We start from the raw sequence: 19,500 nt of genomic DNA, 5'->3' as shown, positions 1-19,500 counted from the left end.
AGACCAACATTTTACATTTTTTATGTTCAAATCGGAAGAGTATTATTCTTATGTGTTGTTATATTCCTTGGATTAAAATATCCTTGGAGTTTCAGAATTTTGATTCCATAGAAAAAAAATGCAATATATTTATTTGTAGCTATTATTTCTGTGAATTTAATGTAAAACAGCTGAAATAAGTTATTAGTTGGAGACTTTACTTAGTCTGTACAAGTTTATAATATTTTCTTTGGCATCTTATTATTATTATTCATTAATGTTCTTGTAAATAGGCTATTTAAAATAGATTGTTTCCATTAAGTTTGATGTTAAATTGTAAATACTTTTCTAAATGGATATTCATATATTGAGCTTTTTAACTAATCTGAGTTTTTGTGAATACCTATTCATTGAAAATGTATTTGGATATTTTTTATTGTCATTGCATTTTGAAATATTGCAATCTAAATCATTTAAAATTTGATCTTTAAGACCTTTACTTACAAATTTGATTATCACCTTTTTTTAGATTATTAGCCTTCGTTTAATGGAAAATTATCAGAATAAAATTTAATGAATCATTTTTGACAAATGTTACCTTTTTAACCCTTTCTGGTATGGGTCAATAAAATTTTTGAAGTATAAAGAAAAAACACAATCAATGTGATTAATAGGTTGTATACATATGAATTTTGCGGTCAATTTTTTTTTTTTTTTTACTTTTCCCTTTTCTTAGGGGATGGTGTCCATCCATCTAGAACAATCTCTGTGTAAGCAAATCTTTTGAAATAATTATGTAAATTTCTTATGACAGCAGTAATTATGAATATTTTATATTTATAGACAATTTTATTCATATTCTAGGTAATTTGAAACATTTAAAATATTATATTTACTACAAAAATTCTAAACTAAATTTTATAAAGAATTAAAAAATAATAACTATTACAATTTAATACAAATTATAATTTTATTCAACTAAGAATAGAGATCATCTGATTAAAATGCTAAAAAAATATTTAATATTAAATTTTATTAATTAATAAAGTGAAAAATATCAAATTAAAAACTTATTATTTGATGTGAAATTTCTCAAAGCATGTGGGAGTAATGGAAAATTATTTTGCACATTGTTCGTGTTTTGTGCACATTTTATTGATATGCCTAAGGGATGTTTCGCACAGGACACTTGATGGGCATATGTTGAACATATTTTTTAATCTTTATCACTACAATTTTTACATACTGAATGCAATAATAATAATAATGATGAAAAAAGTTTAAATAAAAAATTATGACTGTATAAAACTAAATGTTTACGGAAAAAGATAGCAAAAAATAAAGCAGAATATGAGGATGAAACATAAGTAATAGTCTAGAAAAAAAGGCAAATCTTAAATATGAAGTGTTTTCAGAACATGAGTTTCTTTTTCTCGAATCCGAAGATAAATAAATAAAACTCGCCCTTGAACACTGAATCAGCATCACATCCTTTTCTGCAAAATATCAAATTACACCTTTCACAGAAAGAGAGGTGAATGAAGAAACTGACGACCTAGATGGATGGTGTCCTCAAATGAAGACACCTGTGAATCAACCAGTTTAGTTCGTTCTTAAATTAATTTGAAGATTAAACAGAATTACGATTTAAAACCTCATGGATATTGTAAGAAAATGGATTTTGATAAAATTTCATTTATTAAAAAAAGTAAAAATAATTCCCAAATTTCTGACAAAAAAATCGGGGTATTTTTAACATAAAATTAATGCCATAAAAGAAACGGAAATTGCTCATGCTGCCATCTGTTTTTCTAAAACTAGACTAGATTCTATTTTCTAGCAATTTTTGGTATTTTAAAGCCAGTAGTTTTTTGTAGAAAATTATTTTTAAATTGGTGTCCTCTTTTGCAACAACCACTGCCCCTGAAAGGGTTAAGGAGGGTACAATCCGAAGGTACTCAGGGGTCTGATCTCCTTTTAAGTTGCCCATTTCTAAGCTTTGTGTTTTTCACTTCCATCCCTCTACAGGAAGCAAGGGAGATGCTTTTATGGGATGCTATTCTACTTGCTTCATGCTTTTCGTAAATAACCAACAACTCCATGTTGGTGAAACAAGGCAATTCATGTTTATTAGTATGCTGTGATTTGTTGTATGTCAGTTCTTAACAACTTAAGTAGTTAGTTCATTAGTGTTTAGTCAGTCACTCTCCGGAGTTTGGTAATAAGGCTATTCACTGTCCCTGGAGGTGATCTTGACCATATTGATTCCAGTTTGCTCTGTGTTAAGTGTTTTGGCTGGGAATGCCCAGAGCTGGTGGGTATTACTAGGGTTATTGAATCTCTTGCTAATTAGGTGGCAAATGATCTGTATTTGTATTAGGAACTGTTATATGAGAGAGGGGGGGGGAATATTCTTGAGACAATGAAATAAACTCACACATTTCCCAAACTTTACATTTCTCAAAATTTTTTACTATGAAACAACTCATCCAACAAGGAAACCTACCATTCAGTCGGTTCCTTTCTGGTTGAAAAAGCTTTGTGAGAAATGTGAAATAAATGATAAAACATCATAACCCTCATAGAAATTTAATTCTTCTGAAGGAGTTATTTCTCTAGGAGGGCTACAGAATGAAACAATTGTATAGATCATATTTCCATTCCGTACCTATTTCTTGTGTGGAATAAAAACCAATGCAATATCATTGGTTTGCACCTTCGCGCACTCTGCAAAGAAAGTATATTATTATGTGCAAACTTCGAAGTAGTTTAAGTTTGTATTGCTAGGGTTGTATTTCGTAATTTATGAAGAACAAATTTGCGTTTATTCTTTGTTGTGTGATTTTTATCTCGCCCCCTCCCTCTGTCTTTTTAACCTTTCATTTACTGGCTAAATGAATTTGTCTGAGCATATTCGTATGAATAACAGTCAAGAATTTCTCTCCTAATTTCGAAATTAAAATTGTTGAAAACAATGAAATAGTTTCCATTAGATGCAATTTAAAATCCATTGATGGTATAAACGAATGAGTGAAATAATTTGGAAATTCAACAAATACCATGTGAAACAATAGAAAATCATGTCCTTCAAAAAAAAAATTTATTTGTTGGTAAGTTAAGGCTTTCAAAATTGATATTTTTTAAAGACATATGCCAACATTTCAATGAATCGAACTTAAAGCTTCAAGACACAAATAAAGCAACTATCGTCATGATGAATCTCATTCGCGCTTTTGACACTAAACTGCATGTTTCCAGAATATGTGATATTATTACAAGAAACTACAAGTACTTCCCAAACTTGAAAAAAAAAAATATCAACGATTCAGATGTACATGAGAAACCAGACGAAGAAAAAGTTATTGAGGAATTTATTTCAGTAATTGATTCTTCAATGAAGGAATTCTAAGCGAGATTTTCTGAGTTCAAAGAATTATCAGAAGTGCTCAAGTTTATTATGTACCCCGATGTGACTTCATTTGATAAACTGAACTTCTCCCAATTCGATTGGTTGGAAATTGAAGAATTTGAAATGCAACTGATCAATTTCCAGAGTAGTTCAATATGGATTTAAAAATTTCTTGAAACAAGGAAAAAGAATTTTTATTGAAACAGAAAGATTAACAAGCACAATAAGTAACGAAAATTTGGAAAAATGGAATTCGATTCCAGCACATTTTACTGTCTGAAGCTAGCTCATGCTATTTTAACCATATTTTCATCTACCTATGCTTGTGAGTCCTTATTTTCAGAGACGAATAACATTAAAGATTCGTTTGGCAAATGACGCCGATTTAGCAAGCATTCTGCTAAAAATAACATTTTACAATACATCTTAACATATTAAAATCTTACCTAATATAAGTTATTTGTCATCTAATCTGCAACAACAGAAGTCACTCTTAGGTTACTTTATTTTGAATTGCACGTATAACTAAAACATTTACTATTATACAGTGCAAAATGTATTTTTTCGTAGTAAATAAAGAATTTTAAGTTGTTAACATTTAATTTTATTATCTTCCCAATAATCACAAGTCAAAATTATTTGACGGCACGTCTATACCTCATTAAGCATTTCTTTAAAAAAAATGGCACATTGATCCATAAAGATTCGCCACCCCTGGTATAGATTATTGAAGATATCTGAGCGGCATATAAATATATCAAAAGATGGCCAACTCTTGATCACCAAAATTTAAATTTAATATTGAATTCCTTCAATTTAACTTCAATGCTAAAAGTGGATTATATTTGTTACCTTCTAATAGAGCATATATCTATTACTCTTTGCTATTTCCAGTTTCAATATTTCAGACACTCTTAAGCTGCCTGCTGTGGGACATTTATTTGTATCTGTTGTGTAGCAGTAAAATTTGATAGCATGTAAATGTTCTTCAGTAGAGAATTATATGAATAGTAAAGATAATCATATCTTTTTTTTTTTTTTTTTTGTTAAATTATCTTCTATGGATGTTTGAAAAAGTAATTTCTACTAAAAAAAAAATGTCGCATTCCTGTTTGTAAGCTTAGAAATCAAATCTCAATTGTTGAAACTTGGCTGTAATTATGCTTCATTTGTGAAAACACATTTCTGATATTGATTGAAATTCTGTTGCTGTTGTGCACTTTTCATTATCAAAAGTGCTGCAGAATGCTTTATAATGAATCTGTGAAACGATTTCTTTTGATTTACACAGACTGTGTCACAAAATCATTGTGAATTTTAAAATTTCAACAAGAGGCCACCCCCCCCCCCTCTCCGAAGGAAAACCTAACCCTTAAACAACTATCACCTATGAAAAAATTGTTTAAAAAAAGTTTTGAACAAAGTCACATTTTCAGTTCAAATCTGATACAGACTGATACTGATCCTTTTTCTACATAGGAAATGCAAGACACTGAATTTGCCAATGATACTGAATCTTCATCTATACATTGCAACATTTTATTCATGTCAGTAAACCAGTTAATTATTCACACAACTGATAATGAGCATGAATTAGAATCTGATGAAGCAGTAGATTGTTTCAAGTGAAGAATATTGAAGAAATATCATCTGCTTCTAACAACCTGGTCAACTGGCAGAGAAATTCTGAATCAAACGCCAAAGAAAATGCTTTTGATAGATGGATTTTAAAAAAAATCAATGGTATATAAAGTATTCATCTGCACAAGGCAACGGCAACATCGTGATGTTTCGGAGTTCCGCGATGTGACAAAGTGGTCACGAGCACCTCCACATCATAATTTGGAATAGATATTTTAATTTGTTAGTTTAGGGAAAGTTAAATTTAATTGAGCTAGTTTAGACGAGCGCAGTAAAGCTCTAACGTCATGAAATTTGGTAATTAATTTAATTTATACATATTTTTCAATATTTGATCTAATTTAATTAATTAAAATAATAAAAAGATTATTTATGGGGTAAATAGATAATTTTAATGGATTTACGTTGCACGTGCCTTTTTTCTATGGGGGACTGATCATAACTGGGCTGAATAAAAATTACAGAAAATTTTCACGCGTGTAGCACATCGTAGCTATCTAGGGCCTAAACAGTAATAATTTTGAGAATTTTAAGCCACCAGATTGGCAACAGAGTTACGATGTCCTCAGCTTTTTTACGGCTGGGAAATTGATGTAAACATTATCAATTGCAGCTCTAGGTCTTTTCCTAGTGCTGGGTAAAGCAGGATCGTATGCAGGTAGATTGAGTAACTCGTTGCGAATCTGGGGTAATTTTTCAAAGAACTTTTTAATAAATTCCGAAACAGGTTCAATTTCGAGGTCGTTATGTATTATTTTTCCTCTGACGTACCAGGGTGCGTTAACTATTTTCCTCAGTTGTCTGTTTTGAAAAACTTGCAACCTCTTGATGTTAGTGGCTGATGTCGCCCCCCATATTTGAGAGCCATACATCAGTATTGGTCTTAAAATGGCTTTGTAGAGCAGAAGCTTGAGCCTAATCGATAGCTGGCTCCATGGAGCAATTAAGCTGTTGAGTTTACAACTCATTTTGGTAGTTTTGGAAAGGGCTGCTTTAATAATTGCTGGGATCGAAACCTGCGTCATTTGACTGGCAGTTCGATGCTCAGACCACAAGGCACCGTACGACTCTCTGCACAAGGAAAACATTAAAAGGCACACTGTAAAAATATTTTTCCCCCGTTATCGAATGCCGCAAGAACTAAAGTTATTTGCTTCTTGAACACATTCATTGCCACATCTTGAACCTGATATTCGGATAGATAGTAGATGGTCCCTTCTTTACTATTTCTTTATTATTGTAGAGATGGTGTCGTCTAATTGGATGAACCTATCTCTACTATATCATCTAATTATCTGGGATCATTTGATGCAGTTTGAAAGTAGGCGTGACCCACAGATATTACTCTTGGAAGTGAACATGTTTCACTAACTTTTTGATATTTAAACTTTTTTGAATTTTATAGATTTTTCTTCTACATTAACAAAGTTCTAGAAATATTTTTATTTTAATTTAATTTCAGTATGAATTAATTCGTTAGCCATCACCGATTACTACAGTATAAAATACCACAATTAATCTGAGAATCTCACTCCTGTATCGCTGAACTGTTAGTGTTCCATTTGAGGTAATATACAGGTCCTTACTTTCATTGAAAGAAATATCGTCTCAGACCATCACTCTGCCAAATAGGACACTTTCATGCTCAAATGCAAGATCGTGTACCATGCTCTCTCTCCTAATGAAAATCCGCTTATTGCGAGATTTACATTAAAGTGGAACTCATCCGTGAAAGTCTCGTTGCTCTAATCATCTTGTCTCTATCTGGTAGGCTTCTGTATCTTCTTTCTGCAGGCAGCACTGTGGTCCTCTGATAGCAAAACACCATCCATGAGTCTGTGAACCTACAATCCCATATGGTGAAATCAGTTTCGAACAATTTGATTCGAAAGTTTGGTACCAGTAGTCCTATGAAAGTTCTGTTGCAATAAAATGGCGTTCATTGTGTGATTTCTTTTGATTTGGTGTTAAATGCTGGTCATCATTTTGTATTGCTGAAGTTTACGACCTTATCTCGATGTCGTACATTTCCAGTTTCAAAAAACAGATTCCACTGTCGAAAAGACACTTTGAAAAACTCTTAACGTTTTCGCCACAATGGATTGCGTTTCACTCGCTTCTAAACTACCGATGTCCCTCCAAGTCACCTATTAAGCTAATTCATGTTCATTGTATTTACTGTTACAAAGCATTCCATGCGTGTCAATTTTTGTAATCTTACAGAAAGAATGTTGCAAGCCTTTTTTCACTCTTCATATAAAATGTGTAACTTCTACGCCCTAGGCAAAACTTGCGTATTCTCAACTTTGTTGATGTTATAATTTTCTCTCTCTCTCTCTTTTTTTTTATCCTGTTCTATTTCATTTTTATCAAAGAAAAATAACTGTGGACTATGTAATTGCTTCGTACAAAATTAATTGCAAAATCTCCTAATTGTTTTGAGCAGTGTATATCATACTGTATACTGTCATTCACTTCTAATTGTCGTCAAAGGAACTACAAAAGATGTTGTTGGTTCATTTAATGAAAATAGTTTAATTTGCAATAAAAGTCCTTTGTTCAAATGTTGTATTATCAAATTGCTTGCATAGTTAAATTGTTTTATAGCGCTGCTTCTTCGATTTGAAACAGTTGTGCGTCTTCATTCTATCACTCCCTAGATTGATTTTTTTTTCTTGGTTGAGATGTACGATTTCAAGACATGCCCTCAAATAATGATTGTCGATAATAATAATAACGATCAGGCAAGGAAGACAAATATCTCGATCTTCTGAAGAAATTTAAAAAAAAAAAAAAAAACGCATATGAAGATGTCTACCAAACGTTTCTGAAGGAGTCGGCCATTTGCTTCGTGCTTAGTACATTTGCAGGCCATAAGAAACATCAGTCTACGGATTACCTATTTCATTCATTTCCTTGGTATAAACATTGGCTAATGATTGAGAATAGTTCAGTTATTCCTTTTTGTTAAACCGTCAGATTGTAAATGTAATGCTGTAGAAAGTTAACATAGTTCCGTATAAAAATATAAAAATTATACCTTTATCTGTTTATAATATGAAGGAGATGCCAAAATTTGGCATCCAGTTTTCAGAAGTACTTCAGCAATTGTCAAATGCTTTTTAATTAACTATAGTTTCTGGCCATTTCGTGAAATAGTTCTTAATTATCGGGCTGTATCGATAGGCATTAGATATTACGGATAGTGGTTTTAATATATCAAAAGCAATTCTTTCAAAAAGAGCACTCACATTATAACGATACAATTGTTTGCTTGTTCTCACTATAGATTCCTTTCGAATTCCACGGGCATGATGCTGTTTACGCTGCTTCTCAAAATCCCCATGCACATATCCCAGTAAAATTGTACTATAATCTTATTAAATGTCTTCATCATATCAAAATATTATCCACTAGATGCATAGTGAATCTTGACTTTTGGGATTCTGAATCGTAGGAAAACCAATTATTTACCATCAAGTTTTACCATTGTCATTTTCCCATCTACGATACAAAACTTCGTTTCTAAAATGAAGAGAATCTTATCATATTCAATATCGTTTTGCCATAGGACCTCATTTCTTGTCAAAATGATCGATTTACTTTTTTATTCTTTTCTAAAATCAGTTTATCTAAATTACATGCCTTTCTTAAACTGTTAACAAAGCATTGGGAATTAGATTATTGTAGGTCATGGTTTTAAGTAATTTTCCTCATAATACTGTATTTCCATTCCAAACATTGTTTGCATTTATCAGGTGGGGAAGGGACCTCTTTGGCAGAGCGTCTGCATTGTCGTGATTTGATTCTTTCCATGTCAGGATTTCATTGCGATACTTGTCCTTGAGGGTTTTTAGAAATTGAATCATACTTCAGAGAGGCATTATCGGTTTTTAAAATGGATTTCTTTCTCCTAATCACAGGAAGTTGCTCTGACTTTATGATAATTGGAAGTTCTTTTCGGATTTCACAGTAAATTATCTCAAAATTTCGCAGACTTTTTAAAAATAGACGATTGCACCTTCATTCTTGTCAAACAACACTTGTGAAAGTACGCTGCAATTCCATTATTGCAATCATTGATATCTAGACTAATTTGTTTGTGTTGTTGAGAATAGACTAGTATTGATACTGTTGTCAAAACCTGATACTGTGTTCAAATAATTAAATGATCTTTCGCCTGGTTTACACAACTCTGTTTTTACTTCGGTTAATCCATTTTAGAGATGTTTCTTTGAAAGCAAAATGAGTCTGGCAAATCGACGATAATGGCTGCATAGCCCAAAGGTTCCTAAGCCGTTTCTTTTCTGGCTTATACTTGGAACTACTTTTATTTTATTTTGATCGATTCCTATATTTCTTACAGATATGGTATGGCCAAGATAAATAACGTGAATTCTAAATGTTGACATTTTTTTAAAAATTGAATTTTTGGGTTACATCTTTCAGTTTCTGGAAAATTTTGTGGGTGGATTCTTAGATGTTCTTTGAATTTACATCCTACAATAATGATATGACCCAAATATGCCAGACTGATTTTTGTTGTCAGTCCACATAGAACTGTCACTATTAGTTTTTCAAAAAGTGCGAGGACATTGCAAAGACCAAACAGCAATACTTTTAATTGCCAAAGCCATTTCCGGTGGTAAAGAAATCTTTCGGTTTCAATTGCAGCAAATCATAGTTTGCCACTAGCTGATTCAGATCCATTGTCCTTTATTCACTTAGTCCCTTTCACAATGTCTCCTTTGCGATGACGTGAATAACTGCCTTCCTGAATTCACGTTTACTTTTTTGTAATCCGCATAAATCAGGTTAACTAGACCTTCTTTTGAGAACATGCTCAGTGAGTGGCCTGACGACCCCTCTATAGCTTCATTTCCTTAATGAATTTCTTGGATAATACATCGTAGATTAATGATCTCTACATCTTCACAATAATTCGATATTGGTTAACACTTCGGCGTCACATTTTGTAAATAAATCTTGGAATTTATGGGGCAGCTTTTTATCGCCTGCAAGCTGTTTCTCTTTCATTCAATTTATATCAAGTAAGATGAATCAAATATATTTGGCTTCAAGATTTGTAGACCGTGTGACAATGTTCACTGCAAGTTTACAAAATACAGGTCGGTGTCCTTATCTGTAATTTTGGCCTATTAAGTACATTGTGCACTGCTTGGGATTTAGTATCTTTTCAGATACAAGCGAGGTACTTTATATATAATGTTGATATTGAGTTGAAACTACAGTATCGTCTAGCTTTTTATCAATAGGGTCGAAAAATACAAGCTGAAAAAAAAAAAAAATTATGAATGCCCAGAGATTATGACTTGCCCCTCCTCCTTTCTTAGCTGTCAAGATTTTGATATTCACTATTAACTGACTGTAAATAGTATTCCCTTTCTTGTCTTGAGAATTTCATTTCTTTCAAGATCTATGGTTAAATAACTTTTTTGTTTAAAAAATCTAGATCGAGAATGCATTATGCTTATGCTCTTGAGGTCCATTATGTCAGTGCCATACATTGGATAAAGGAAAGTTCTTAAATCACATTTGATGATTCGGTTGAGTTTCCCATTAAGACTCTCAATAACCAATGACCTTCCTTTGAGAAGTACTAGGAAGTGCGTATATGTAGCAAATACACTTTTTATTTTTTCACGACTTTCATTATTAATAGTGTAATATTTTCTTTAGCATCAACATTAAACATGAAATATTGTTGTCGGAACCTTCTTTTTAGAATTCATCCTAACTGCTATTCAATGCGGAAATTTTAACTTTTTTTATTAGAGCATATTTCAGAGAGGGGGGTTTTTTACCCACAAGATAGCCTAAATAGTTTTTCCAGTTTATTTTTATCTTAAATTTTATTATACGTTGAATAGTCTCTTTAAGTATCTCATTTCTAGTTGCATGTCCAATCCGTAATGTTTGAATCTGCCCATCTTTCATAAGATCTCTACTTTTTTCAATAAATTTTCTAATCGACAATTCGAGCTTCCGTTGATATCTACGTTTTCGGAACTCTTATTTTCTGTTTATTTGATTTTTTTTTTTTTTTTTTTTTTTTTTTTTTTTTGAAAACTCGAAAATAATACTCCTTTGAAAATATGAAGATGTGATATTTGATGTCAAATGTTAGAGCTGATTTCAGGCCCTTCCATCCATCAAGCGAATCGTTTGTTGTGTTTTCCCGTCACATAATGCATTTTAGAAATATTGTGCTGCCAACCATTCAGAAAAATAGTTCGGACAAAACAGCTCAGAAAAATGCCTGGTGCATCAACTAATTGACATCTGTCCCTATTAAGCTGTCTTCAGCTTTTTGACAGTGTGTCTTTAGCTCCTCTTGGTAATAACCTATTAAATATCCTACTGCGAGTTGGCATTCAAGAGCTTTTTCAGTTGACAAATCGTGTAACTTATGATCGAAGAAATTAACCTGCTGGAATAATTAAAGAACTTCTGCTGCTGACCCACGGAAAGGATTCGACATGTTAGCTGACTTTAATGGAGTTCTCATTTATTGTAGTCACAAATGTTGTTAAATTGAATCTTAAATGCGCTGCATGGTATTTGCCCGTTAAAAATTTAATCTGAGATTAGGGCGAAAATTTCCGTTTCCTAGATTTAGTGAAGAATGTTTGAACGGATTTCCTACACTTTTTCTTCTTAACTTCCTGCATATATGTTTTGACTCGCACAATTTACTTTCTACATTATCTTATACCTTTTGAAATTTATCATTTCGACTTTGAATTCTGTTCGATTTTAATTTATTGCTGGAAGTTCTGAAACGCTTTTGTTTTTGAAATTCTGCTTTCATTTCATCTCATTCGGCTTCCATTTTCTTTTCCAAGTGTTCTTGTGTGGCTCTGCCATCATAGTTAACAGTTTCTCGAATTATCTTTCGTAGTTCTGGTTACACCGTGTACCACCGAATATTCACTTGAGAAAGAAGGTACAAATTATAATGCAGGTTCCTTGAATTAAAATAATTTAAATTACAGTAAAAAGTCATAAATTCTAGTATGCTTATATTACTCGAAATAAATGACATTTGAGCTGCAACTATACAATTACGAATTTCTCGGAGTTCATTAGGTTTTGACTCACCCCATAACTTAGCTAATTCAGAAACTGAATTTCAAAACATTTACCGGCCTTTTATATACTAAGGTGAAAAGGGGACTCGTTTTTAATTTTTTTCCCTTGAAACCCAAGTCATGTGACCTCGCCTTTCCTGCGCAAGCTTTTAATCGCCAAAAAAATGTCACTAAGTCGAAATTTTTTTCAATTATTGTATGCACACATACATATTCTATTTCAGTTTTTGTCTCTTTTTGAAAAGAATTAATTTTTGCAATTATCATTTTTCCCTTTTCTTAAAAAAATTATTTAATGTTTTTTAAATTAAATTTTGTGTAAAATATTCCTTTGACTGTTTTCTAATATTAGCTCTTTTGGATGCTGTATATACATTTAGAAATTTGCATATGATTTTTTTAAAATCCTTTACCATTATGATAGTATATGTGGAAGAATTAATATGAATTTACAAATTTACATACCCTCCAACAGCTATGGAATTTCCATAGTTGTTGCGGAAATTAGATGAAAACTATGGAGTTACATATATACAGTGAAAAACTACAGAAAACTGCAAAAAACGCCTCAAATACCCTCTTCCCGAATCGTCGCTCATAGAAATGCTAGTGATTAATAAAAAAAAATTACAATGGGTTTAAAAAAATACTTGAATCTTGTTCCAGAATAAATGTAAAAGCACTGGATTCGTTTCCATTATAAAATATGTATGGGAGTTTATTATGATGTTAAACGGAGCGATGATTTGTGATGAGCATTTTCAAATTTTTTTAAAAATAACATTATATTACTTATTTATTTAGTCAGTAGCAAATATTTCTTAAATAATTTTAAGTTATGTTTTAATAAAATTCTTTGGAAATATCTATGTTTTAATAATTAGTAAGTATTCGTTATATGCAATATATCTCTAAGAAGTACTTCAGGTGACTTGGGAACTAAGGCAGGAGGGTATGGAATCATGGCTACAGGTATGAAATAGGATTATAAATTTCCTATAACTAACATATCTTCTCATACTTAAAGTTCAGTAGAAAGTTCATTGTGTTTATGAGTTTTATGAGAAAGCATTATGATTGGTAACTTATCATTCTCATATATATTGTGTAAATTGGATTAAATGGCAAGCTCAGGTATTATCTAATCTTTCATTTTCTAATTCATTTGTATATTTTCTTTATAAGAATTGTTAGATTTAAGATTTATTGCCCATTAAAAATTTAATTTTTTAATACTTGAAAATTTATAAATATTTTTAATCTGAACATTAATTATTTGTTAGTTACAATAATTTTTTTTATACTTTTTCTACAGCACATTATTTTCATTTGCGAACTTTGATAAGTTTATTAAAGAAAGAGTTAGGGACAATTTTATTTAGATTGATTTAAGTAATTTTTCTTATGTTATTTTTAAGCAGTCCATGCTTATATCAGGCATAAATAATAAAAGACAATTTTGTGTCAGATTTTACAGTTTGAATAATTTTAACAGTAAGTATTAACATTTTTGTGTGTTATGTGTCATAGATATACCCTCTGGGCCAAACAGTCTTCATAGAACATCTGAAGACTACAATTCAGCTCTTCCAACAGCAAGTCTTACTCAGACATCTCAGTCTTCTGCTGTCGGTCAGTCTAATTTACACTAAGGAATTTCAGTCATTTATTATTTTATGTTTGCATGTGAGAATGTTTAGATTTTTTCCCCCTAGTATGATATTTTAGGTCTTGTATTGAGTTTCTTTTTGCTGTATTGATTTTTTCCCCCCTAGTATGATATTTTAGGTCTTGTATTGAGTTTATTTTTGCTATAATAATTTTTTTTCTTTCTTTTAGTATCAATTTTTTTTTCTGTCCTCTTGTATTGCATTTTTAAAAATACACTCTACATGAGTTTCATCATTTCTTACAGGTTTTATATTGTCATTAGGCTCATTGAATGCAAATTAAAATGATAATATATTTTCGTTGGGGTTATTGCATTTGGATCCTTAGTTCTACTCTTTATCATATTTATCTCTTTTTGTTGATATCGAAGTAACTTTAAGTATCTATATGTGTTATATTGAACTGTTTGTTTTGTCCAGAATTTTAAATAGGATTATTAAATAAACGGTAAATTTTGTGTACATGGTTTCTGGCTCCTTTGTCTGATTTCATCTTATCTTTTTGGTCTGCTAAATATGTTTTAACAAAAAAAAAAAAGAAAATGGGATTTTTGCAAACAATCTGAGAATTTGTAAATATTTATCATATTTTATACACAGTTTAAATTCAATGACAAAATTTGAATTGAGATTTTATAATAATCTGTTGCTTTGAGGCCATTGATATAACATCTTTTCAACAATTTTAGATCTTTTGTATGCCATTTTCACATAGTTGCAACTTTATTCACAATTGTAAAAATAATGCTTACTATTTCGAATTATGAAAATTGAATGCAATTAAATATTTTTATCATTATTATTATTTGGTTTTTACTATATAATTGTCTTGACTAAAACAGCGCCAGGTTGAGTTTTGAATCCTGTTTTGATTTGGTAAGCAGTTTCTGTCCTTTTCTATTATTATTATTGTTTTTCAAATACATATCAAAGAATGATATGAATGGATTAGAATATCTCCTCAATTTTCCGTGCTTTATTTCTTAGCAATTTGTGTATTAGATTGTGAACATCCAAGTAGATTTTAGGTTTGAATAATAGCTTACTGATAAGTATATATCTTTATATTAAAAATGAGTAATTTTTATTTCAGATGGACAAGTTACATCGCTTGTTGAGCTGTCTGCAAAAGTGGTAGCATTTCATATACCATTTGAAGTAGTGGAACATGTGTGCCCACCTGTTCCAGAACAATTGCAACTTCGAATAGCTTTTTGGAGTTTTCCTGAAAATGAAGAAGATATTCGGTAAGTGCTTTGCTAGATATTGAAAGCTAAAAGTTTGTTTTTTGCCAAATAAAATCTTAATAATTAGAGTATCTGGAGTTAATTTTTTTTTATATCCAGAGTTATATTTGTGAGAGCCACGCATTATTAGTTCTGAAAAACCTTAGCTATTCCCAAATAATCCTTTAAATTTTTTCTTGTATGTCTTCTACCGATGTTTACTTATCAGAAACTTTGAACTGCTTTCTCCAACAATTTTGACATACTTTTACTTCACTTTTTTCTTGATTTTGGATATTTGAAACTGGGTTTCTCTCTAGCAAATTTAAAATCTATTCTATTTGCTTAAACATTTGATGGAATTTTTCAGTGGCCTAATGAAAGATTTGACCTTCTTAATGCAACTGAAGTTCATAACTAATCATGTAATGCCTCAAAATAATCCTCCTCCCATTTTGAACTAAATAACCTGCAATATTTTGAATACACAATAATGCTGGTATGATATTCCAAAATGTGGTCATTTTCTTTTTTTTTTTTTTTTTTTTTTTTTCCTTTTTTTAACAAAATCTACAACTTCTACTTGTCAGACATATTTTATATTATATAAACAGAAGAATTTTCTCATATTTATCTACACTTCCTAAAATTGGTAAAGATTTCTTGAAGAATTCATCTAATTTTGTGTTAAGCTTATATTTGATTAATCTCTGTGACATTTTCTTGAAATAAACCTGCAGTTCTTTTTTGCTTCTCTCTCATCTCCCTTTCCCTGATATAGCTTTAATGCCTTGTTTGGAATCTTCTTTTGTTGAAATTGTCCTTTTATTAATATTATATGGGGGGGGAATGTTATGTAACCAAGAATTAACATGCGCCGTTGTCCTGGCATAGGGGTAGCACGTCTTCCTCGTGATCTGGGCGTCCTGGGTCCGAGTCCCGGTTTGGGCATGGTTGTTCTATCTGTGAGATGTGTGAATGTGCCCTCCTGTAAAAAGGAGTTGTGCAAGCGAATGAGTGATGCGTGAGTAGTCAAGTCGTACTCTTGGCGCAAGTTGGATCTACGATAAAAACAAGAGGCACTCCCCGTTAAGCTTAAATCGGCTGTCTTCGAACAGCAGGCTTGTCCGTGGCAAGTGCCATAAGAAACAACAGAATTAACATGTTGAACTAATTGTAGAAATCTTGTGCATCTTTCATGACTCAGATACGAAATAAATTTTTACTTGCTTTATTCTTTCTGAAGAATATTAATAACTTATTACAAATTTATACTTAACTCTTTAAAACAGCATACAAAGGAATTGGAGAGCAAATAAAACTGTCATGATAATGTATCTGTTTAAATTTACATCATTTTAAAAATGATACTTAGTATTTGTATACATGAATTGTTCTTCTTGCTTTTATCTACAATTTGAACCACTGCATTTTGTACTTAATTGTAATTTCCCCCTCTTTTCTTCTTATTGAGTACTTCTAAAATTAAAAAAAATGTTGCATTTATTGGTAAAAAATTTACAAACATACTGTATTCCTGCTTTTTATGTATTGATTATTCAGAAAAAGTTTAATATACTTGTCATTTTTATATCAGTGAAGCAGTTGGTATGAAGAATAATTTTTATAGATCTGTTAGTGATTTTCTTGTTATTGTTTGCTATATAATTAATTGGCTTATGCATATGCAATTAAAGATCTAATGAATTTTTATTTATTTATTTTTTATTTTTATTCATCATTTGCTCTACTCAATCTTGATATTAATTTTTTAAAAATAGATCTATAATATTTTTGTCACTTGTAGACTATATTCCTGTCTGGCCAATGGCTCTGCAGATGAATTTCAAAGAGGTGAACATCTTTACAAAGCACGTGCGGTTAAAGAACTTTTGCAAATTGGTAAGCAACTTCAATAAATCAACGTTTTGAAATACATTGTCTTGACAATTGATTTATATATTTATACAAAATTTCTTGTTTAATTTGTTTTTGTAGGATTTCATCTGAGTGCCACTATCACACCACCTCAATCTTTATCAGTTTCAAAAGGAACTTGTAATGTTGCTGTAACATTTGATCGTTGTCGTATTACTTCTTGCACTTGTACTTGCACTAGTAGTGCATCATGGTGTTCACATGTTGTTGCTGTGTGTTTATCTAGAATTCATCAAGTAAGTACTAAAACTGTTTTTACTTATTGTATGTAAATTTTTAATTCTTCAAATTATAACTATTAATGTTAATTATATAATATACCATGTTGTGAGCTTCACCAGGATGATACCAGATTGATTGAAAATTTAAATGCTGAAGAATATTGTCATTTAATTAAACATGAACAGGAAAAGAAGTCTGATGTTGTTGAATTTTTTTATCAAGTCATCAAGGAATTATAATTTTAGATTATAACATCTTAGTCATGATGTTAATATTTAATACAACCTGATTTTATTATATTAAGTATAGGTTGACCTTGTAATTGATAGTACTTGATACGTTTGTATATAATTCAATCAGTATCCAATCCCTTTCTCATCAGTAAGTATGAAATGCACTAATACTAACTTTACTATTACTACTACTATCCAAATTACTTTTTTGCTAATTATGATTTTATTCCTAAAACATTGCCAAAAAAAAATAAGAACTTCTTTAAATTCTAAAAAACTAATAATGAATTTAATTTTCATTTTGTTTTTGAATATCTTGTCATATATTTAAAAATATAAAATTTTCTGTTTCAGTCTATTTTTTAAGTTGTAATATTCTGAGAATTCTATTAATGTTCAATGCCTAATTCTTGAGTGCTTAAGCAAAATTGATCTATTTATTAATAGAAAATTGCAATAATCCTGTTAACTTAATATTGATTGGTTGCTATTTGAATACATTTATTTCTAGAATGTGGAATTGTTGATCTTGCCAAAATGAATAAAATAAAGGACTAAATAACTGATGAAATTAAGATACTTTATGCCTGAGTGTCAAGGTTGCTCAAAAGTAAAATATGGACAGATTGAATATCTTATTACAGATAATTGAAAAATACAAAAATTGACAGCAGAAAATATTATAATGAATATAGAAACATGTAAAAAACACAATTTTTGGTTCTTTTAGAATAGGACAACTTCTTAGTATAAATCATTTGTTGTGAAGATCGTTAAACCTCCACATTAGATTTTATTCATGTATAATAAATGCATCTCAATAGTTTGGTATCAAATTATTCTGTTTTAAAGGTATCTATTAATTCAAAATCGACTTTGAAATTATTATATCATGAATTTAATAGAAACATTTTACTCCATATTTTCTGAAGGATCATTCAGTTTTCATGACTTCATAATTTTTGCAAAAGAGCCTAGATGAGCTAACATAGGTTCATTCTCGTTTATTTGTCTCTGTTTTTAAATTTTGTTTTCTCCATTTCTGAGAGCACACAGAATTCATACTATCTCACTTTTAGTTTAATTTATTTCAGGTTCAGTAATTTTAAAACATCTTCTTTAAAAAAGTTGTTGAATTCTTTTATTACTTTTAAAAATTTCCCTGTTTCAAAGAAAATTTTGTTTCCCTTACAATTATTATTAAGAATTGTTATTCTTAATAACAGTTAACAGTTATTATTAAGATACAATTTAAGTATTATTTTGCATAAATTTCTTTTTATTCTGCAGCCAAATCATGTTCGTTTAAGAGCTCCTGTCTCCGAGTCTTTGTCTCGTCTTCATCGTGTTCAACTCCAAAAATTTGCTCAGTATTTAATTAGTGAGCTGCCACAACAGGTAAGTTTAAGTTCTTCTAAATTGATAATTTATATATCATTTGAACAACGCATAGAATTGGTTTTTGATGCCAATATGCCGATTCATTCCTTTGGAGATGAAGGTTTTTAATTTCATAATTGATTTTTTTTATGTGCATTAGCTGAGAGGGTGGGATATTCATTTCATTATGCATTACATTTTTTGCAATAGTTTTTAAGTTTTATCCAGACTTTTTTTTTTTTTTTTTGATTAATTCTATTGTGAAGCAAGTTTAAAATGGAATCAAAACTTCATGTTCAAGAATTGCATAAGATTCACATTTTTTATCAGTTTTTTTTTTTTTTCAAATTCATAAATGTCATGGCTTAACTCTTTTTTTAAAAATTATTATTATTATTATTCATCTGAAATTTTTTTCAACTGTTAAATTTTTTAATAAATTTATTATGTTTATGTTCAATGATTCAATTTGCTAGTTTGTACTACAAAAATTGTTTTATTTGAAAATAGTTTCCTATTTTGCTTATTTTTTTTTATTTCAGTTTTATTATTTGTATCTTTTAGATCTTACCGACAGCTCAGCGTCTTCTTGATGAACTTTTATCGAGTCAGCAAACTGCTATAAATACATTAGGAGGTGCTCCAGGTAATTTACTGCCACAATATTTGAACACTTTGAAATAACGTTTA

At 30.4% G+C, this 19,500-nt stretch overlaps 1 protein-coding gene across 2 annotated transcripts in view; it reads left to right on the top strand.

Moving 5' to 3' along the window:
* The window catches only part of LOC129981565 (zinc finger SWIM domain-containing protein 8-like), a 60,792-nt gene that overhangs the window by 13,205 nt on the left and 28,087 nt on the right, over window positions 1–19,500 (top strand). Inside the window, exons 3-8 of one of the 2 annotated variants that reach the window (XM_056092460.1) lie at window positions 13,672–13,773; window positions 14,905–15,058; window positions 16,845–16,939; window positions 17,036–17,211; window positions 18,721–18,828; window positions 19,375–19,456. In XM_056092460.1, the coding sequence (XP_055948435.1) occupies window positions 13,672–13,773; window positions 14,905–15,058; window positions 16,845–16,939; window positions 17,036–17,211; window positions 18,721–18,828; window positions 19,375–19,456 (717 nt within the window). The remainder of the gene's footprint in view (window positions 1–13,671; window positions 13,774–14,904; window positions 15,059–16,844; window positions 16,940–17,035; window positions 17,212–18,720; window positions 18,829–19,374; window positions 19,457–19,500) is intronic. The other variant, XM_056092461.1, reaches the window with a different exon arrangement.

This window comes from Argiope bruennichi, chromosome 8, assembly GCF_947563725.1.
Source record: "Argiope bruennichi chromosome 8, qqArgBrue1.1, whole genome shotgun sequence".
Classification (NCBI taxonomy): Eukaryota; Metazoa; Arthropoda; class Arachnida; order Araneae; family Araneidae; genus Argiope; species Argiope bruennichi.
This window is presented reverse-complemented; position numbering and strand designations above follow the sequence as displayed.